The 21,130-nt window shown below is 53.1% G+C and overlaps 7 protein-coding genes across 7 annotated transcripts; 3 read left to right on the top strand and 4 right to left on the bottom strand.

The window, feature by feature from the left end:
• Nucleotides 1–3,517: 3,517 nt before the first annotated feature.
• J4E85_009369 (uncharacterized protein) lies at nt 3,518–4,162 on the bottom strand (the record flags this gene model as incomplete). The annotated part of the gene is made up of 2 exons (XM_051473593.1): nt 3,518–3,944; nt 4,023–4,162. The coding sequence occupies 2 exons, from the start codon at nt 4,160–4,162 to the stop codon at nt 3,518–3,520; spliced, it is 567 nt and encodes a 188-aa protein (XP_051322798.1).
• A 398-nt stretch (nt 4,163–4,560) lies between these two features.
• J4E85_009368 (uncharacterized protein) lies at nt 4,561–5,679 on the bottom strand (the record flags this gene model as incomplete). Its single annotated transcript, XM_051473592.1, has 1 exon — nt 4,561–5,679. One exon carries the CDS (start codon nt 5,677–5,679, stop codon nt 4,561–4,563), a length of 1,119 nt encoding a protein of 372 aa, XP_051322797.1.
• A 1,385-nt stretch (nt 5,680–7,064) lies between these two features.
• On the top strand, nt 7,065–8,882 carry J4E85_009367 (uncharacterized protein; the record flags this gene model as incomplete). The annotated part of the gene is made up of 4 exons (XM_051473591.1): nt 7,065–7,373; nt 7,492–7,521; nt 7,559–8,317; nt 8,409–8,882. 4 exons carry the CDS (start codon nt 7,065–7,067, stop codon nt 8,880–8,882), a joined length of 1,572 nt encoding a protein of 523 aa, XP_051322796.1.
• A 517-nt stretch (nt 8,883–9,399) lies between these two features.
• Nucleotides 9,400–10,773, bottom strand: J4E85_009366 (uncharacterized protein; the record flags this gene model as incomplete). Its single annotated transcript, XM_051473590.1, has 2 exons — nt 9,400–10,608; nt 10,660–10,773. 2 exons carry the CDS (start codon nt 10,771–10,773, stop codon nt 9,400–9,402), a joined length of 1,323 nt encoding a protein of 440 aa, XP_051322795.1.
• A 4,121-nt stretch (nt 10,774–14,894) lies between these two features.
• J4E85_009365 (uncharacterized protein) lies at nt 14,895–15,396 on the top strand (the record flags this gene model as incomplete). Its single annotated transcript, XM_051473589.1, has 2 exons — nt 14,895–15,069; nt 15,344–15,396. The coding sequence occupies 2 exons, from the start codon at nt 14,895–14,897 to the stop codon at nt 15,394–15,396; spliced, it is 228 nt and encodes a 75-aa protein (XP_051322794.1).
• A 20-nt stretch (nt 15,397–15,416) lies between these two features.
• Nucleotides 15,417–16,632, top strand: J4E85_009364 (uncharacterized protein; the record flags this gene model as incomplete). Its single annotated transcript, XM_051473588.1, has 2 exons — nt 15,417–16,149; nt 16,199–16,632. The coding sequence occupies 2 exons, from the start codon at nt 15,417–15,419 to the stop codon at nt 16,630–16,632; spliced, it is 1,167 nt and encodes a 388-aa protein (XP_051322793.1).
• Nucleotides 16,633–18,635: 2,003 nt separating this feature from the next.
• J4E85_009363 (uncharacterized protein) lies at nt 18,636–20,195 on the bottom strand (the record flags this gene model as incomplete). The annotated part of the gene is made up of 2 exons (XM_051473587.1): nt 18,636–19,912; nt 19,964–20,195. The coding sequence occupies 2 exons, from the start codon at nt 20,193–20,195 to the stop codon at nt 18,636–18,638; spliced, it is 1,509 nt and encodes a 502-aa protein (XP_051322792.1).
• Between the last annotated feature and the right edge of the window lie 935 nt (nt 20,196–21,130).

Genomic DNA, 21,130 nt, shown 5'->3' with positions numbered 1-21,130 from the left:
GGGTGCACGTGCTTGCTAAAAAAGGTAGTCAGGCAAGTGAAGGAGAAGACAACGTTCCAGATCTAGTTGGTCATAGATAACGAGTGCATTGTTTGACTTGGCGAAGGTAGAACAGAAGAGAACCTTTGAAGTCTTTAATTTTGCCTTATCTTGTAGGAAGATGAGCTTGTGGCTGATCATCGATCTCAGTAAGCTTTGCTGGAATAAACACCTGCACACCATCTCATTTCAAAGCGCCCTCACTCCCTTCCTTTCTCAGTGCTCATAAGACTGCCCGTTGCGTGTCTTTAAAAGACAATTGCTTCTTGCTCTTCGGCCTCCTCTTGACGCTCAGTCCGGAGTATCTCAGTAAAGCTCTTCTCACTGCTCAATCCGGAGTGTCTCATCAATGCTACTCTCACTGCCCAATCCGGTTCCCTAGGTATAAACTTATATGTCGAAATTTTGACACCCGGTACATCCTTTCGTAGACCCTCCGCCAAAACCCGCAGCCCGTCCTGATATCGGGGAAGCATCAAATGATTGTCTGAACAGCTGTGTTTCAACCTAATTTGCTCCAAGCCCTTGAACTTTGCGAGTGAGGATGCAACGCGGGGATAATGAGTGTCGATGAAGCAGAGTGGGAGTTCCAGCGTTTTGATAGCTTCGATGGACGATTTAGTCATGCTAGTAACGAGGTCGTTGATCATGGTCGTCGATACAAGGTCGAACACACTGAGGCTGTAAAGCAGCATCCCAGCCTCGGCGGTGATCTGGGTGCATACTTTCAATAGCCCGAATGCCAGTGCAAATTTGTCGCGATATAGTACTAGTACTTTGTCGCCGCGTAAACTCAACCTGATCCTCTGACCGCCCAGCGCGTACACCCAAATCTTATTCCGAAGTTCGCCCGGTAGGCGGAGAAGAGGAGAGTTTTGTTGATTTGCGGATGTTATTTGCGCCGTTGTTTGCGCTGTCGATATGGATTTGGACATTTGCAGTTGAGTGGGTGGAGTTGTCGGGTGCTGCAATTACTGTACTCTCGTGAATGGAAGAAGTCACAAATATCGTGAGAGCGCAACAGGGTTTTGAATTGCAGGCGATGCTAAGACATTCGAAGAAGTGAAAGAGAGCGTTTTTAAAGCCGTGCACTACGATAGCTTATTACATTAGTAGTGCTATACCTTCATACGTATGCATATAGGTAGTGAAGAAGATAGATAATTTTGACAAGACCTCGGGAAGGAGGGCAGTTAACGATCCTTCTAATTCTGCATGAAAGTTGACTTTGGCTGATCCTCATCATCAAGTAACTTTACTAGAGCACGATTCCTGAAATCCGCACCTTCGATTGTTTTCCTCGATCTCGATGCTCGAAAGCTATCCTGTCATTTTGTGACAGCATCCCGAATCCCACTGTTTGTCCAACCATATATGTTAACTGCCAACCGTCTCAGTAATGTCCCGTACGTTTGTCGACCATGTCACCGTCCCACGTCGTAATCTTGACATCAGGGATCGTTTCCCGCAGTAGTTTCGCAAAACAACCCACACGAGACAAGTCGGAGTTCCTCGACAAAAAGGAATTTGTATTGTAGCGTATCCTGATCTCCTTCAGACTTTTGCATTGAATCAGATGAGGTGACGTGTGATCTGGACTTCCGCAGACGTCTTTAACGTGAATGACCAGTATCTCAAGGGTTCCAAGCTGTGTTGTACTCATACTACTCAGGAAATTATTGGTGCTGCTGGCGTCTGTGGAGAAGTGGAAGATGTTGAGGCGGTATGGGAGAAGGGCGGCCTCAGCGTGGATTTGTGAGCACACTCTTAGTAGCGCGAAGCGTGGGATGGGCTCTTCTGAGCAGAGGCGTGGTTGTGTTGTTCCCAATAAGACTCTATGTCCGCCCAACACGTATTTGTAGATCTGGTTTCGTAGCTCGGCAGGAAGGCGGAGAAAGCGGGAGTTGCGTTGGTTCGCTGATATTTCCTGCGCCATTATTGAGTTGTTGAGACGGGCCTGGGTCTTTGGCGCTGTAAAGTATATGGGTAGAGCGGTATCGTGGTGTAGCCTTGTAGACAGGAAAGTGAGAGAGTGTGTGGAGGTGCAGACAATGCCTGAAATAATCGTGGGAAGCGATAGAGCGTTTGCGTGTCCGTGCGCTGGGACGCATCCGCACTCGTCTCGTCCATATTTTGCTTTCGCAAGTATTTCCAATCCCTTTGGCACTAAAAGATGATCGTACGTGCTTACGGGGAGAAAAGGCTGGTATTAATAGTGCTGAACACTTTCTGATTCTATGGAGAGACGGATGTATAGTACATCATCGATATCGGAAACTTTACCAAGATAAAACATCCGCCAAACTCATCTGAGTTACTCTGCTTGGCCTGTAGTCTTTGCAGCCTATTCGTTTGACTTCGTAAAAGCAATCACCCTCCACCCTCCATACGATGGTCCAAACCCAATCCACCTTGTCTCAGTGATATTTGACACTGCTCAACCCAATGGAAGCATCCCATGTCATGACTCTAACACCAGGCTTATAGTTTCGCAGTAACGTACACAATGTCCGAAGGCAGGCATGGTTGTACTCCGTTGATTCGAGGTCTTTTCCAGCTAAGTTGATCTTGATTTCCTCTAGACCTCGGAAATAGGTAAGCTGTGACAATAGATCCGTGGGTCTGCAAAGGATTACAATGTTGTATGAAATCCTGATCACTCTGATGGCTTGGATTCCTCTTGTACTGGCGGACGCTGTGAAGGCAGGGATGGAGGTGTGTCCGAGGAAGTTGAAGATGTTGAGACTATACGCTAGAGTTGCTGCCTCTGCGTTGACTTGAGAGCACGTCTTTAACAATGCAAAAGCAAGGGCGTCTTTCTGCTTATAAAGACGTGACTTGCGATTGCGTGTCACCGGCTCTGTATATATTCCTATCCCGAGAACATGACCGCCCAATGCGTAGTTGTAGATTTGATTCCGAAGCTCGGCCGGTAGACGGAGGAGAGGAGAGTTGCGCTGATTTGCCGCCGTGCTATCTCAACATTAGCTCATGTACTTCCTGCGCATACTGACTCTCGTAGACTGCATACATGTGAGCGCGCGCAGCGTTGGCTGCTGTCCTCCGCCCCATCTTGGCAGGTGTCCTTCGAACTTTTGTTGCTGACGTGCGGGCGGAGATGTGTTGTGTTGTGATCTAAGCAGTAGGTAAGTGAGAGACAGCCCTGAAGAGCTTGGACCCGTAGGAGTGGAGTTGAGGCCCAAAACAGTAAGAGCAATGAGGAAGTTTGTTTGCGCAACCCGGCGCTTGGACGCTAGTACAAGTTCGATACGAGCTCAAGGCAAGCTGTGCATTCCACATGCATACCCTGATGTCATTCAAATTATTGCACCATTAAAGGTGGCTAGATATGTGTCGGATCTTACTACATAAATGCAACTGAGTCTGAACAAACAAGTACCTTCTTGAGGTAGTGTATACCTCCAGCTCGATAACATTGTTGTACAACCGCGAACATTTCTGGTGTGCTCAACCCAACTTATCCTTCGATTATGACAGTAACACCCGGTTTCATGCGCTTCATCGTCTCCGCCAGCATCCCAATATCCTGTTGCTCGCCCACAGCACTCAACAGTGAAGGAACCCTCGCTTTCTCGATAACCACCGTCTGCAAGCCTTCCAATTTCTCCAATCGTATTGACCCTCCATTGTTCCCAAAGTTCCAGAAGGACCGCTTCAGCAAACCACACCTACGTGGTTTGAGCTGGATGGTACGTATGAATTTAAGTTGGGCGGGGGAGCATCGTAAGAGGAAGTAGCGCATGGCGAGCTCGTGGTCAAAGGCAAAGACGCAGTAGGAGTACTGTAGCATGGCAGCTTCTTCGGAGATTTGCTTGCAGACGAGTAGTAGACCAAGGGTACTTTCCAGTAGGAGGGGTCGCAATAGGATCTCGTGAATCTGGCCGCTCAACACGTATCTAGCACAGATGGGAAGGTTAGTGTATGTTCATATGAGCCTGAGCAATGCGGGAAGGTCTATTCACTTGTAGATCTCGTTTCGCATCTCGGCTGGAAGCTGCAGAAGAGGGGATTCGGTAGCGTTGCGCGTAGTCATATTCGTGTTCTCTTCATGCGACGACAGAGCTGCTGAGTGCGCATTGGCTGCGCGCGTCGCGTCCGCCATCGTGGTCGATGTGTCGGTGCTAAGAGTGATGAAATTAGGAAGTTGCATTCCGAGCATGGAATCACTGGCTAGGACAGCTAGCGCTATAGGAAAGAAGAACGGAGGGTCCATTGCGCTAAGCCGTAAGTCGACTGCTCGCTCATTCACTGGGGATTCACCCAGTCTCGAATTTGGGCCGTTGAGTAAGTAACGAGGACGTTCTACCAAAACTAAACTAATTCGCCCAGTCGAACCCTCTAATTTAGACTTTGCGATCACCAGCGAAGAAGGAGCTGCTCATGACTCCCGCAATAGTGACAACGCGAACGACACTGGGAATACCCGCAGCTGAACGTCTCAGCGACTAATATTTACCACATCAGTCACACAAAAGCTAGCGTGCGCCTGACCATATCCTACTACTCCAGACGATGAAGCTCAAACGCCAATTCAACATCCTTGGGTGCGAATTCCAGAAGTCTAGGGCCCAAGCCAGCCTCTATCCGCTTGAGCGCCGCAATCTGCGACGGACGGAACGAGGACTTGGAAGAAGTTCCTACCACAACAGCGATGTGAATGTACTTCAACCCCGTCAACGTCCTCAAATTCTGAATACGCTTCAAGTCGAAGTCTCCAATGTCGTTCGTCCTGCTTGAATATTCCATAGCCTTCACGTAAAAGAAGAGCTTGGTAATGGCTCCAGTTTGTGCTGATGTGATGCGGTTCTTTAGGGCGCTTAGAGCGAAGTCGTTGAAGTACCAGAAACGATTGATACTAGAAAATGGGACTAGTGCAGTTTCGGTATATATCTGCCGGCATGTCGATTGAAGCGCGACAAAGGGAGTGTCCTCTTTTGGACCGCCTGGTAGGTTGGTGCGTGTGATTCTGACTTTTGGACCGTGCCAGGATGCTACATCTAGGAAATCCTTAGGCCCTACCTCCAAATGTGCCTCGTGGAGAGCTGTACCGGCTGAAGAATTGAGCAGTCTGATGCGGTTCGCGATCCGCGACAATTCTTGCTTATTGTACTCTCCATAATCCACACGTGTCGATTTGATGAAGATGCTGAAGCCGCCCATGGCTTCGGCAAATATTTGATTGCGGACCTCGATTGGTAATGTTAGGAGCCTGGAGGACTGGACATTGCGGTGGCATATTCTCTTATTCTCTTCTGATTCTGGTGTGGCGTCTAGCATGCCGTCTTCGAGAAACCTTATATTCGGGTTTGGTACAATTTCTTGTTCGATTGACTTGTGCAATCGCAACAGCCGAAAAAAGGACTCAAGTGCATTGTCATCTTCCGTCAGGCCAAGAAGCTGGAGCGAAGGTGACGCTGATGTGTAGCTGTACGTGTCATCGTTGATATGCACCATCGCCAGAGCGTCGTCGTACAGTTCAAACGTATCCAACGCCTGATTTATGTTCCGTTCTTCGCGAAGGCGCTTTTCTTCCTCTTCCCTCACAAGATCACTTTCTATGTCGTTCAGATCGCTACCCCCTATGTTCCAGTTTGAGTCGTTCATATGAGTTGAGGCCATGCTAAGTTGTAGGTTTGAGCGTAGGTCAGTAGTCCTTCGTTTTCTGAGTTGAGTGTCGGAGCCGGCGAGGAGAGGACCCGGGAAGTGATGTCAGACTGGGGTGTATAGAGAAAGGGAAGTAAACACCAGGCGGCCGGTACACAATTGTCCAGCTGCGCACAGTCCATACCTTCGTGGGCACCATTACTGTCTCAGATTTACGTGAAAGTCGCAGTCGACAGAGTGACTTCGGATAAGCCTGCTCTATTCACTTGAGAACCGTCGGCAGACAGCCCCAGGGAATTTTTCAATTCAAGTTCATGAACAAGGCGTGTTTGTCACAAACCATATGTACCCTCAGCGGATACATGGTCGATTGCACACCGCCTTGGCAGCGCCAGGACTGCTCGTCGGATCACAAACGTCATGTATCAGAGTTTCAACGACATGTTGCGTCTCCGTATACTTTACTCGCAGTTTCCAGCCATATAGCAGTCCTTGCTCTTTTGATAACGCAGAACAAAAGAAGAGTAGTGTAGATCGGACAAAAAGAAATGAGAAGCCGAGTAACACGACGCGGATGGTGGCGAGAGGATCGAAACGTTGACTCTCTCCACTAACAGGAGAAATGGAATACGCACCTTGCGAAGAGGGAAAGAGAAGTAAGAAATAATTTGAACTGTACATAGCCTTGGGATTCTGCCAGCGTTCGTATTCGTACTAATGTAGACTGCAGTACACTTGTTCAGTATTTCCTTGTGAAGTGCTCCTGACTATTGAAGGGTAACACCGCATACAATGGTATAGATGTGGCTTTTCTTGACAACGTACGCAGTAGCGAGAAACCGGATAAAGAAGAGACATTTTCTAGGCGTCCTAGAATGGACGGCACACCAGAAGAGATCTGAAACACGCCGGTAATTGCGGTACGAATAAGCAAACAAGGGCCAACTTCCGCTGCTCAATCTATATGATTCAATGGCTGCGAATGTAGGAAAATCGAAAAAGATGGTGTGCGACAACAGACGAGATCCCCACCGCGAAGCCGTTAGCTGCAGGCTGCATGACATTGTTCTCCGCGTTGATCTCCGCAGTCCGGCTATCCCTTCTGGTGGCTGATCGAGGTGGGGCGTCGCGGGACCCCTGCATAAACAACACCTTGCGATGGAGAGACCGGGGGCTCTTGCGGTCCATATGGGAGCCTGCTGCGCTCAATGTTGTGGTTCCCCTTTCACCTTCCCCACCGCTTTTGGGTACATAATCTTACGCGCGTCCGGCCGCGATTGTTTACTCACAACATTTGTATCACCACAGCCATCACACCCCACTTGACCCGCCACCACACTCGCCCCGGTATACATACGCACAACAGCAATTAGCTAAACAGCTATTATATTCAAGGCGTCATGACGCTCCGCGACACATACACCAGGTTCCTGGCGACGCCCTCTTCGGGTGCGCTGGCGGACAATGCCTCGCTCCACTATGTCACCACCACGACCAGCATCAACGACGCGACCGCCATCATCAAGCACCTGTCTGTTCAGGAGAAGCTTCTGAAGAAGACCAAGGAGAAGGTGCTCAACGCGATTGAGGGCGGTAATGGCCTGAGTATCGACGTTGAGACGACTATCGAGTTCGTCAACGGCGGCGGCGCATACCTGCCAGGCCTGGATGACAATTTCGTCACCGACCGAACTGTGACGTTCCCTATGGTATGTGCCTGACTCAATCCACGTCCTCCCACCTCACTCAAAAAGGAAGCCGAGCATCTGAAGCCTACATTGACGCTCAGTCTTCAACTTTGCGTATTTTCTACAATGTAGTCTACAGACCTTCGGTTTCGTCCTCAAGACGGACGGGGTGCACGCCTTCTCCACGCGTTTACTGACACTGACAGGTGCACATGGTCCACTTTGACAAGTCGGGCAAGATTACACAAATCCGCCAGTACTGGGACCAGGGCTCTCTGCTCAAGCAGATCGACGTCATCGGTGCGCGCTCTCGCAACTGGCCCATCCGCGACAGCAGCGAACAGATCCGCCTCATCACATCCAACGCGGCAGCTGCACAGACCGAGTCGAGCGCATCGTCGCGGCCCTCAACCTCAGCTTCACGAGGCGCAGATGAGGTCTCCATCAGCTCCCGCTCGAGGGGATCAACGAACAATGCCATGAACGACCCGCACGCATCGCTTGCCCTGTTTGCGCCTCGCGAGGTTGACACTGAGGAGCGGGAGTCGCGCAGCTCTGGGCCGGCCGCGCCCCGCGCTCAATCTGCGAAGCCGCCTCCACGCGAGTACTCTGAGCTGTTCGCTGGCGCAGGGGGCGACTCACCGTCTCCTTCGCCCCAGCGCATCCCAGCCAAAGCAGGCAGCGGAAAGAACTTCAAGGCCAACCGATTGTTTGAAGAGGAAGAAGACGAGCACCCAGTCGCCCCGATGAGCATCAAGACGAGCTCCAAGAAGTACGACCACTTCACGTTTGGCGAAGGCGAGGAGACACCCAAGGTACGAGACACTGCGCGACCATCCAAGCACGACCAGAACCGCAACAGGAACGACGCCCACTGGGACTTTGACGACTTCGCCACCCCGAACAAGTCAAAGCCCAAGACGCTTCCTAATGCCGTTCGTCACTTTGGCTGGAGCGACGATGAGGTTGGTGAACACTATCAGCCAGAGGCGGAGGTTGCTACATCTCTGTCTCTTGCTACCCAGCTGAACCCCTGCTAACATATACCCACCACAGGACACCTCCCCCGTCCGCCGCCCCATCGTGCACAAGGCGCGCCCCGACCAAGACGCCCACTTCGACTTCGTCGACGAAGGCACACCCGAAGGCCAGCGCAAAGCCGCACCCACTAAGGGCGGACGCAGCAACAAAGGCCAAGGCCTCTACGAAGACCACGTCACGGACAAGACGGACGAAACCAGCGGCGACAACAGCGACGCAAGGCGCGCCCTGAACGATGTAACGCAGTCCAAGACGCAGACGCGCAACTCCATGAAGACACACTGGGGCACGCACGCTGACTCACCAGAGAACCGCGGCATAAACATTGCGGGTAATGGTATGGGTGGGCGCAAGGGCACAGAGGCTGCGTGGTCTCTCTTCGAAGAGAGCCCTGTTAAGAAGGAGAACAACAATGGCGCGGGGATTAAGACGGAGGGCGATGGCATGGGTGGTAGGAAGGGTGCGGACAAGTCGTTCTGGGACTTTTAGGCGGCGTCTCAACCGCACAACCCACGGCTGTCGTTTACAGTACCTGCTGATGAGCGGCTGTTGAGGTTTTGAGGAGTGCACATACTGGAGTGGTGTTCCAGCGCTGAGTTTGTGTATCAGGTCTTTGTTGGCTTGTGTATTCTTGTCATCTTCTCATTCCGCCGCTTCTGTCTGTTCCCTTACAAGTGTCATTTTGCTTGCAAAGGGCGTTTGGCATGGCAGTAGGTTGGATGGACATCGGCGTGGACGACTGGCTATGAGGGCTTATGCTGTAGCATAGTGACCACACCTTTGACATCAGACAAGGCATGTAAGAATAAAGAGACTTTTCACTGAATTACAGTCCCCAAACTTTGATCTTTATCAAGTGACCGTTATAAGCTGAGTGCATGTGAGTATTTCGGCCGTTCGAAGGTTCTGTATCGTACATCCCACCGTTGAGTAGCGGACTCGTCTGGTCTTTATCCAACCGTCCTGGTTGAGACAGCAGATCGTACTCATTTCTATTTTGCTACCCTCAAGACACAGAAACCGTATCCTCATTCCTCGTAAAAACAATCTCAACTTCATCCCCCACCCTCCCCTTATCCATATCCCCATCCCAAGGATCAAACGTGATATCAGCCTTCAACCCCCATCTCCTGCCCAGTCTTTTCCGCTCTTCATACGACGTCCTCGCTCGCATACCCTCCCACACAGCACGGAACGCTTCGCCCTCTCCTTCCCTCTCTACCTCCTGCCCCTCCTCTGGATTATCGAACCAGACTCCCAGGTCGACAATACGGCGCAAGTCGTCGGTCGGTTCCATAGACGCCCAGATATCAACTGGCGCGTACTTGACGCGCACCTCTTGTAGCGGTGTCGAAGACGACGTACCGCTGTCATGTGTAGAAGTGAGCATGAGGAGGGCGTGGACGCAGACTTGCACCCAGTACCGTATCTTAAGCGGTAAAGCGAAGCCTGGACGTGAGACGCTGCGGCTTTGGTGTGAACCGCGGGATATGAACCGCAGAGGAAGTGTTATGCTGCTGAGATTGAACGTGGGCGAGGCGAGGTATGTGAAGAGGGGTGTGACTTCCATGGAGACGAGGAGGTCGAGTTTTGTGGCTATGTCTGCGGCAGAGGCTTCGCGGGCGGGGTCGAGCGTTGGGTCGGCGAAGGGGTAGTGGTTTGAGAAGCCGAAGGGGTCGTTTGCGTTGGGGGTTTGTGTGGTGGCTGGCTGGCGGAAGGATGGGTATAGTGATGCGTTGGAGGCGTCGTATATGTTGTCGTCGTAAGATCCGCCTTCGTGGTCGTATTCGTCGTAGTGGCCGCTGTAGTAGGCGCCTCGGATGTAGTCGACATCGACTTCCTCTTGGTCATGCTCCCAGTACCACACGTCCCTTCCTTCTTCTCGGTCAGGTGGGTAGTGTTGCAGATTGGGCAGGTTTTCCCAATCTAGCTCTATCTTCTTTAGCCATTTCAGCCATTGTCTACCGGGTCCATTGGGTTCTTCGATCTTCTCTAGCAGTGCTTTGAGAACAAATGGTCCGCAGCTGAGGTAGACGGTGTGGTTTTTGAACAGGATCTCGAGGGCTTCACGGGCGACTTGACGGTTGAGGAGGAAGTATTGGTGGCGGGTTATGAGGAGGATGGCAGCAGCGCTGGGTTTGAAATATTTCAGGTGACGTCGCTCAATGGCCCGGTCAACGCTGAATTCTTGCGCAGCGAAGGTGTAGTCATATATCTATATTACCGTCAGCCTAAGATCCAACGGAGTGGCGGCAGAGATGTGTACTTGATCCCGCAGCTCTCGTGGGAGCCTGAGGAAGGGGAAAACATGCGATGGCACGGCGTCCTCATGTTCAACATGCTCAGCATCAACAGGCACGGCGGATGCGGTGGCGTCCATGGTGCCTGCTCACAATTCACGCGTGCTTTTCGTGTTGCGAACCAAGCTTTGCCCCGCAGCGCTATCTGCATCGTGACGATCTTCACGTGATTGTGGTGGTCGCTTCGCATCCCCGCCCGCATTTGCCCATCCCTGTCGTGTGGCGAGGCCGCGGCGCAGCTAGCACCTGGATCAGGCAGGCGCTTGACATGTCCCATGGATGAACGGGCCGATTCCTGTCTGTAATGACCGTCATCTTCGTAGCGTATCCGTACTGTCGGGTTGGCAGCAAATCGCGAGGCCAGGCACGTAGAAATACCTTGGGTACTGTATAGAGTCTTCGAGGTTTACTCATCTCGTGCCAACATCGTACGGTAATCGTGCCTGAGGCATTTTTGCTACCCAATGCCACCCAAATCGATCGAGGTACAGTCATCTTAGGCTTCGGTTGGTACCGAGGCGAAATGCTTGCGCTGGTAGTTGCACTACTTCGAGGTAAACCTCCGTTCAACAACCATACTGCTCCGGTAGTCATGACCGAGATGAGCTTTCAGTGTAACTGCAATCTACGAGTAACCGTTGCAGCGCCGTTCGGATCCGGCAATTACAACTATATTGCCTTCAGGTACGCGACCGCTGCTGTGCTGCCGAGCTTCAGGGGCCTTGCAGCCGGAATGTCACCAAGCCTCAGATCATCGGAGCATGTCACTGCAATGTCCGTCTAATGATGTACTGCAAGGGAGGCACGGGAGCCTTACCGACTGGTCTTGTCTGCCGATAGACTTTGAGCGCGTAACGACCCACCTGGGGTAGTCCTGCATTGTGTTACGGTCCGCGCCCCAACAGTTCCACTTACCAACGGATACCAACTGCTGGCAGGTTGACGCGTCCGAGTACAACATCTGTCCTTCAAGCCTGCTTTTGGAGGTAGCTGGCGTGCTGATAACGTGTCGCGCCTGTGCAACGTAGAGGCACGCGCGTTCGATGATGCATGTCCATCGGTGGCTTGGATCGAACAACGACATTGACAGACACAAAACCTGAATCATGTATGTTGTTTGAGAGCACAAGAAACCGTTCGTTCCTGGTGTGGTCCACGTTCACAGCAACATGGAAACCATCGCCCGGGCACTGCCCCAAAAGCGTGCCATACAAACTGCAGACACAACAGCATGTAAGCCTTATATCTCTTACAGCCTAACAATGCTGTGACCATAACTAAGCCTTCCAGATCTTTCGATGCAGAGTTGAACCATGGAAGCAGACGAACACCCATGTTGTTGAGCTCACAAGCCGACGGCCCTGAACGTGGTGAATGGTAAGTTCTGCAAACTTGAATTACGGTTGGCTTGACCGTGGATTCATGTGGGATCCGGAGTTGGCTCCTCAGCCACCGTTGCTCGATCAGAGCACTGGAGGACCAAACATGCACTGGCACCTGACACAAGACCGTTACGTTGTAAACCTGGTCGTCGGGTCTGCGTGTGGTAGCACCGCCAGACCGAGTACAGTGCGAGGAGGCGGCGATACCGCCATGTGGTGTAGAGTAGCTTGACCGGCTTGGACCGACTACGTGATACTGATTCAAAGGATGCGTAAAGATGGACATGTTTCGGCAGCAGTTGCCGTCTGCAGTCCAGTTTCAATGGTCCTAGTCGTTCTAGGCAGACACACTCCAAGTAGGTTAGCCGATCGTGTGCCCCGATGAATACGCTGATGTGATCCTTTGTCTGAGACAACACCGCGGTCCTGCTAGGTGATCGTAGAGCCATAAATGATGTTGGTCATTACTGTGACGAGTTGAGTCGCTGATATGGTTCAGGGCTTCCAATGGCGGCTACAAAGAACATGGGACTCACAGTTCAACAATAATCGATGGAAGATTGCTGTACAGAGGCTGGTCGTCCGAGATAGCAGCGACGTCGATGCTCACATGGTGTCCCGTGTAACCTGGTCGATGGATGCGGGTCCCAAGGGTTCAGCATCATGTGCATTGCAGGTTCCAAGAAGCAGAAGTAGGGATAAACGTAACGGTCACAGACGATCTGCCATTTCGACCAAAGAACGATGGAGTAAAAGTGGACAGGAGCAAGGGGTGGGTTTATTACCAAGGGTACAGAGGAGGCACAGCGCCTGTGTGACCGCGGAGGATAATTGGCAGGGCAAAAGAGGCTGTGGGCGGCGGGAGTTCTGGCAGAAGTCGGGCCAGGAGGACTGGTTAATGGAGCGGGATGATTGCCATGCGGGAAGCAGGGTTCGGGAGCGCCGTGCCCTGCAGACTTGTGAAGCTCAGTGCATGAGTGCATCCATCGGAACAAAGCGACGATGGGGGCAGTGTCGGTGGCCCCGGAGACGCGAAGTGTGGATATGTTCAGTAGTGGTTCTGTACCGTGGTCTCGCACAGCGCTAGCCGGCCAAGTATGGCCATGTTGTTTGGCATGGGCACGGGCTAAGGCGACTACTGCATGCCGGCAGCGAATGCAGGCTACAGAAGGATGCGCGCGCTGCAGGCGGCCATGAGGGATCGGCGCAGGAGGACAGCGTCGCAGAATTTGCTTTTGCTCGGCGCTTTGGCCGGTTGGGTAGCAGGCGTGGAGGGCTAGTGACCTCGTGGCGGTACAGCGGGCGGCGGGATAGCAACACGGGTTTGGCTAAAGTGACGACAAACTACAAGGCCCTGCCATGCTCGCCGCCCGTGTCTGCTGCTCGCGGGGCTCAGGATGCCGTGCCTGCGCATGCGTCTGCTCTGCACGCTGGAGCGGAACGAACCTCTGGCTGCCACAGCCGGGCGGAGTGGCCCCTCGCGGGTCGGCGGTGGCAGAGGGAATTGCTGTCATGGGCACCGCCATATGACAAGTGCACCAGTTCGCGCGCGGAGGCAGGGAGCCCATATTAAGTGCAGCTAGCCGCCGCTAGACGGGCAGCTTAAGATACACGAGGCCTCGATTGAACGATTTCCCACGTGCGGCCGGCTCACCTCTGGGCACCACCATATCCATTAATTGGCTGGCTCCCTGGCTGCCCTTGCGACTCGTCAAGACTCAACCGTCGCCTCTAGCTTTCTGTTGCGCCGCACCTCCTCCACTTTCCAGAGGTCCCTTCCCAACGTCGTACGACGTCCCTACGGCTAGACCGCCGGCTGCCCGCTGCTTTGTTGTGCTCCTTGCTGCCCTCCGCCCCAGGACATGTACTCGACCCGGTAGTCTGCTGACTGCTGCTCTCCTTCCCCACGCGCGCGAACCCAGAGTCTCTCGACTTTGTCCTCGTCGCCGTGTCAACTGGTACCATCTCGACCCACCGCGCCCCAGAGCCGCCCCAGCTGGCCAATTCTCACCACGACGCCTCGCTCGACGCCCACGTCGTGCACTCGTCTTTTAGGGCGCCTCCATCGTGTCAATTCCAGATCCCGCCCTCTGGACGCCGTGTCCCATCTGGCCTGGGCAAAGGCACCTTTGTATTGTCCCTGCTGCAGCGTCCGCCGACTAGGGAGAGCACGGCAGCCGCATCTCCAGCTCTCGTGGACTTTTTTGCCAGGAACCTTGTTTGCTTTTGTCCCGACTCGTACCGCCAAAAGAAGTCATTGACGCCGGGCATCCTCGCAGCTGCCACTCCTGCAAGACACGGCCATCGCTCCTGCCCTTCTCGCGGTAATCGGCGTGGATCGTTACCTTGCGCTTGCCATTAGAGTTGGGACGGTCTTGGCGCTCCATTCGTCGTGCCCCACTTCAACCCAACTGCCATCTTTACTTTCAGGGAGGAACGAACCATATCCCGTGCGGCCTCGCTGCCCGTTACCCTTACCACGCCCTGCATCCCTCTTCCACTCCACGCCCCGGCCACTACCCTTACCCAAGCTTTCCTTCCCGGGACTCGGCCCTCTTTTACTCTTACTTCTCCATCTTTCCCACCTGGCCCATCTACGATTGCCGAAAGTGACCAAAACCACTTGCTCTGGCAAACGTCATTATTCCGCGCCTCACTGGCTCCACTATCTCACCCGTTCGAGTGTGGACATCATCACGAGCCCAAAGCCCTCTCGCTACCACTAACGGCGAGCACGCACGACTATTTTATAAGGTACCTCGTGCGCCGCCTCCATATCCATGAACTCTGTTTCTCAGCGTACCACGCCGCACGGAAACATGTCGCAGAACAACATGCAGAACAACATCACTCAGGGCCAGCAATCTCTGCCGCCACTGTCCTCACTCACCAACCGTCTACCTACGGCTGAGCCGACCCCGGCACAGCCCAGGCAGCACTCAGAAGCACGCGAGGTTCGCGACTCAGGCAATTGGTCTCTTGCCCAAAGCAAACGTGAGTTCTCACGATACCTATCGTCTGCACGTTATTGACACGCTTTGTAGACTCATCAACTATGTCCCAGTCCTTGGGACTACACGTGCAAACACTACTCAACCCTTCCGATGATTCCCCATCAAGAAGTTCGATACCTGAGACGCCATCATCGGCTAGGTATCCGTCTGGCCTCTCCCAGACGTCTCAGGTACGCATTTTATGATTACCTATAAACTCGTCTAACATAGCAGTAGCATGGTGTTCTACCTCCACTCAACCAAGGGTTCGACAGCCGGCTCAGTATCGATGCCGGCTCTCATTTTGACTCTCGACGCAGCAGCGTAGACAGTCGGATGAACGCTACCATGGGTCATCTGTCCATTCACCCACAGTCACCATACGAGAGCCAAAATGCGTCTCGAGTTTCGCTTGTCTCGAACCTCCAGCAGCAACGCGGCATCACAAATCCTGACGCGCGCCCTAACGGCACTTCTCCTCTGTCACCCAACCGCGCTGCTCCGCGTGCCAACCATCCCCCTCGACGTGCCCCGGTCATCAATCCCAACCCCAGAAGCGTGTCTGGCATGCCGGATCCCATGGCGGCGGCTCCGACTAAGGGTTTTGCTTGGGCCTTTCCCGCAGATGATTACGACCACGAAGAGAAGAGGACGTCCAGTAGCGGCGAGTCTAGCGTAGACCGATCCAACGCCCCTTCGCGTCAAGGCAGCTTCGCGACGTCGGTCAACAGCAGCATCTTCACCACAGACTCCAAGCTACCACCCGGTCAACAACGACTGAATGATGGCACGCCTCCCTACTCTCATCCTTCATCAGACGTACTGACTAGTTCAGACATCCCTAGCACTCATCATCACTCCATGCAACATCGCAGCGTGACTAGCCTGCAGAATGTTGATCCCACCAACCCGCTTGCGCCTGGAAGTGGAAGTTATAGCAGGACCCCTGAGCTTCGAGTCAGCCACAAGATGGCAGAGAGGAAGCGTCGTAGTGAGATGAAGAACCTGTTCGACGATCTTAATGGCATCCTCCCCAACAGCCCAGGCAGCAAGTCATCTAAGTGGGAGATTCTCACGAAGGGTAAGTTCACTCATGAACTGCTGCATATGTTTGCCTGACGTGTCTTAAGCTATTGAATATGTCACAAGCCTGACCCGCGCACACCAAAGCGCTCGCGAAGAAATCAGCCGCTTGCGACCTGATGCGGAATACTGTCGTCGGGCCCAGGAGGAGAACGAGCTCCTCCGAGCAGAATTGAACGCTGTGTGGAACGCTCTCCGTCGCGTCGATCCATCCAACTCTCATGTCTACGGAAGTATGACAGGCCAGTTCGCACAAGGACAACCCGCAACTCCTGCGTCCGGAACCAACGTCCTTCCACCGCTACAGCAGCAGCAACAGCAGCAGCAACAGCAGCAGCAACAGCAACAGCAGGGGCTCTCGCAACAGCCACCACCATCGCAGGCTCAGTGGGGACCACCGCCGCATGGAGCCTCTATGCAGGGACCGATGCAAGGCGTCGAGTTTGGCGGTATGCGGCCCTACGAGCACCCTCACCGTTGAAGCAACCCTTCTTCACATCACTGTCGTCTTGCATGAGCAACGCGGCTGCTCAAGTCACTCGAGCCTTCACCTTCACTGGACTGTATTTCTGGGTCTGTTTTCTGCCTTACATCGTGAGGCTTCACTTCAGCGTTTTCTGTTTATTACTTCTACACCAACGGACGGGTACACGGTTTAGCCGACTCTGTTCGGACCTAGGACTAGCTGTCCCACCAACAACGGTTTCAATTATCTACCGGCTTTGTTTCACGACCCTTCAGCATCGAATGTATTATGACACGATCCTATGCGACATCATCGGCATACTCGACACCCCTAGAGGGTCTTTCCTTTGTTCACCTACCGGATCGTAGGACGGCGTTTTATGGAGCGGCTCATACCTTTGGAGTGAGAGGGCAAGGAAAGCTTCTCGGAGAAAGGTCGGGAAAAAAAGTATATGTCATGAATCACTAAATCGGTGAATCGGGTTCCTCATGTCGGCTCCAAGAGTGGGATCTTCGGCCATAGCAGGCGTACGGTTGGGCTTTGGGTCATTCCCCAGCGATTAATCAGTCTTTCAGTCGGTTTTGGCTCCATCACTGCATGTAACCCGGGACTTTGGTCCCCGTCCCCGCCATCGTTCTACACGTGGACATGTATCTGCAACCAAGGAGGACCATGTTTCTCAAACATGCATTAACAGCTGTTAGCGGGAGACCTACCACAAATTCTTAAACATGGATCGTCGCTGCAGGTTTGCGCGACCGAACTATACCCACACACCCTCTCTCGTTATCGCTCACTGCACTTGTACTGTTGTTGATGGAGTGTATTGGAGATTCCAAATCCCCGGGTCGTCACGCACGCCTCTTGCCGGATCTTGCCGACACGTGTAAGCATGGCTGCCTGACGTATTGCAGTTAAGTTTCACTGATGGTGCTGTCGTTGTTTCGATGATCTGTTGTTCTGACTGACAGGCGACGGAAGGCTGTTTGCCGCTGTACTAATGACTCGTATCTCGTCAATATTCCCCGATCCCCATCATCCCCTTTATCTTTGCGCGCCATGCTGTTCTTCAACACACGCTTGACTAACTTCGCTTTCGCTTGTTTGTTAACCACCACAAAGTTTAGGTCTGCATCCGCACAGCCACGTTCATACACTAGATATTCTGTAACTTGCAACGTTTGCGCGTGGTGGCGTGGCGCGGCGTGGTAGTTCTCTTGGTTGCTTGGTTTCTCGGTGAGTTTGACATTGGCGGGGGGTTGGCATTCGATGGATGGAGCAGGTGGAGTGCACTTCGTTCTTCGACACGAGGTTCATAACTGCGCCGCAGCACGTGGGTTTCGGGATGTGGAGTGCAGTCCTGCCATGTGGAGAGTACCTCTTTGGACATGACTTGCAAATTTGACATGACTTGTAGCTATAGGATAGGCAAAAAGGGTGCTGGAGTGCATATGTGTCAGGTAGCCGCGAGGTAAATTACAGTTTGCGACTAGACTGAATCATGTTAGTGCGCGGTCGGTAGGGAATGCCGAAGCCCTGAAGTGGCAGTGTGCGCGACGGCTAAGGGCAAAAGGCAAAGTGAGTTTTCCGTAGACCTGGTGTGGCTGGTGACGGTGGGGTGGTAAGTTTGGAGTCGGGAGGTAGGGACTTGGTGTGTATATCTGTCTGCTTATGGTGATCGGTGGTGATCTACAGGCTGCGGTGTTTTCTAGGAGAATTATCTAGGTCCGAGATAGAGTCATGTTGGCTTGACTTGGGATGGTGATGTGATCCATATACATAGTTTGTCTGAGGCGCATGCTGTAGTCACTAGACTGATTGGAGTAGTATAAAGGCGAGGATCACAGCACGGAAAGCTCGATGGGACAGTTCACATCATGACATTAACTGGTAAATGCCGAATTAAATGCGAAGAAAAAGGCGATCGCAAGACGCCGGAAGGGTATAATTAAAACATAAAATCTAACCATCATCATAGAAGAAATCTCTTCAAAGGAGTTCGAGATAAGAACATTACACTACCCACGATGCAAGATAGTATCCAACGGGTTCTTAGGTTCACCAATCGTTTCCTTCTGCACCTGTTTCTTCTGCTTCTTCGTCATGAGGCCCTTGGCCTTGATACCACGCTCTTTTCGTAGTTTCTTGAGCGCCTCTTCGGTCATTTCTTGACGGAGGATTTGTTCAACGACGAGCTTCTTGCGACTGCGCTTGTCGCCGCGGCCGATGATGATGCCCGCGGTGATGTTGCATGTTAGACTGCAACTTAGGATGATAGCGGTGACTTCCTTGGGGCGGTCTTTGTAGTAGATACCCCATGTGGTACCTCCCAGTGCGCATTGGAACATGGAGTGGAAGTCGAGAAGGACGATGATGGTGATGAGGAGGCGGATGGAGAAGGCGTGATGTGTATATGTCTCGTGGGGCCGGTAGAAGGTATGTGACTTCTCCAGTTTGCTTTGGTGGTGCTCGAGTTTCTTCTGCTCTTCGGCGGTGAGAACGGGGGCCTCGACGCCTTCTTGTTCTGCTTCGCCTGTTTCCCAAGCGTTGGATCGCGGCATGGTCGGTAGTTCGTTGTGGTCTTTCAACTCTTGTAGTCCTCGTTCTTTACGTAGCCGCCAGGTCTTGTGCGCGTAGTAAGCGACAAAAGCCATGTGGTATGTGTCGACGATGCGGAAGGGGAACATGGTGATTCCAACAACACAGAACAAGGCAGTAAGGACCTGGTCAGCAATCTCGACGAAGTATGCCTGGCGATCACCAACGTAAATCCAGCCAATGAGGAAGAGTACCCATGCTGCTCCCCAGAAGGTGATAAGGAAGAAGTACAGAGTGACGAGGAATCCAAGGGGGTTACGAACATAACGTCCGAACCCCTTCATACTCCGCTTGAATCTTGCGCGTCGAGAGTGGAGAAGATGTCGGACATGGTCGTCCAGAGCTTCCTTCTCCTCGTCGGTCCATCCTGTCAATGAAGCACCATGTGGCAGTACGGCGTAGTGATGGCCAGCACCTTCCTCCAGAGTCGAAAGATTGGAGTCGATAGTGTTGTTTCTTCGCAATTCTCCGCGGCCTCCGCGCGCGGCTTGTTCTACTTCGCCTTGTTGTGTCATCTCAGGGAGTTGATCTTCCTCGCGTCTGGCCCCTCTAGCTGTGCCCATCTCTTCGTCCGAGGAGTCTGATGTCGTCTGCCCAAGATCGTATGTGGGCTGGCGGTTGTAGAGCCAGGGTAGATTGGGCAAGAAGAGTGAGTTCTGAACGTTATTCAGCGTAGTGAGGGCCGATATCTCGGGGTCTAGACTTTGTTAGCTAATACCCCAATGTAGCATACTCTGGGGTTACTGACCGATGACATCAAGCACATCGACAACATTGTTGCCCATCATGTTCTGGTTTGGGTCCTTCTGATGCCTCCGCATGTGGAAAGCGGAGGACTGACGAGTCATGCCTCTTCGTGCATTGCTGGCAGCCGGCGGACCGTTGCCGATAGCAGGGTTTGCTGTCGCCGTGCCATCTTCATATAGAGGCTGTAGATGGGGGCCCGTTAACTGACGTCTTAGGCTATCGTCGGCGACCATGGCGGCTGGAGGTGGGCGCGGTTCAGAACTACTTCGTCTTCGGCCGGCTTGCCATGTGCTGTCGGATCCCGGTACTGGCGCTGGGTCAGGTGTGGGTTGGGGAGTATTTACGCTTGGCTGATGCGAAGGTCTTCTTATACGAATCGACGAACTGCGCAGGCGCTGGATAGGATTCGAGGTAGGCGCGTGTGGTTGAGAGGGTTGTGTGGCTGGCATGTGGGTCGTTGTGGTGACGGCAGGGTGTGTGATAGTGGTCGATTGGGGCCCAAAATGATGCACGCTCGTTCCCTGTCCGGGTGCGGTGGATGTCGTGGTGGTGGTAGTGTAGGGGCCAGAGGTAGTGGTGGTCGAAGTTGACGACGACGCCAACGGTCGTCCCTGCTCGTGTGGGCCTTGGTCCATAATTGCAGCGGTTGCGACGAGAGAGCCCCAGGAAAGGAAGCAGTTTGGGCGAGAGTGCGGCGTTGGGGTCAAGTAGTGTCTTGCTAAGCGTGCAGCGAGCGATCCGGCCGCGACCGACGCAATTAGTTCATTGTTCAGTCAGCAGCCTGTCTCCGCAATCCGTCGTGACAACAGGGTTAGGAGCGCGCCGTGATAGGAAAGCGGCGCGTTGGCACGGCGATAATAACGGGTTTGAGGAATAGGAGCGTGAGAGGGGTCTTGGAAAACACAGTCAAGCTTTCCTTGCACGCGCGGGTTGTCAACCAGCCGCGTGGTAGTGCTTCGGCTAGGGCGGCTTCGTTGAGGATCCGAGTGGCTGCATGCCATCCCTCCAGCAATCAGCTGTGACGTCATACCTCATGTTTCTTCAACTGCAGACATATCTGGGGTTGCTGACGCCTGCATGAGAAGGATGGACTAAGCATGGCTGACGCCCAATGCTTGATTACATGAGCCCTGCACGTCGCTGTCGCTGCAGCCACAGTCTCTGCAGA

The sequence above is a fragment of the Alternaria conjuncta genome (assembly GCF_024043145.1).
Source record: "Alternaria conjuncta strain BMP 0040 chromosome Unknown scaffold_16, whole genome shotgun sequence".
Lineage (NCBI taxonomy): Eukaryota > Fungi > Ascomycota > Dothideomycetes > Pleosporales > Pleosporaceae > Alternaria > Alternaria conjuncta.
Note: the sequence above shows the minus strand (reverse complement) of the source record. Positions and strands in the feature narration are given on the sequence as shown.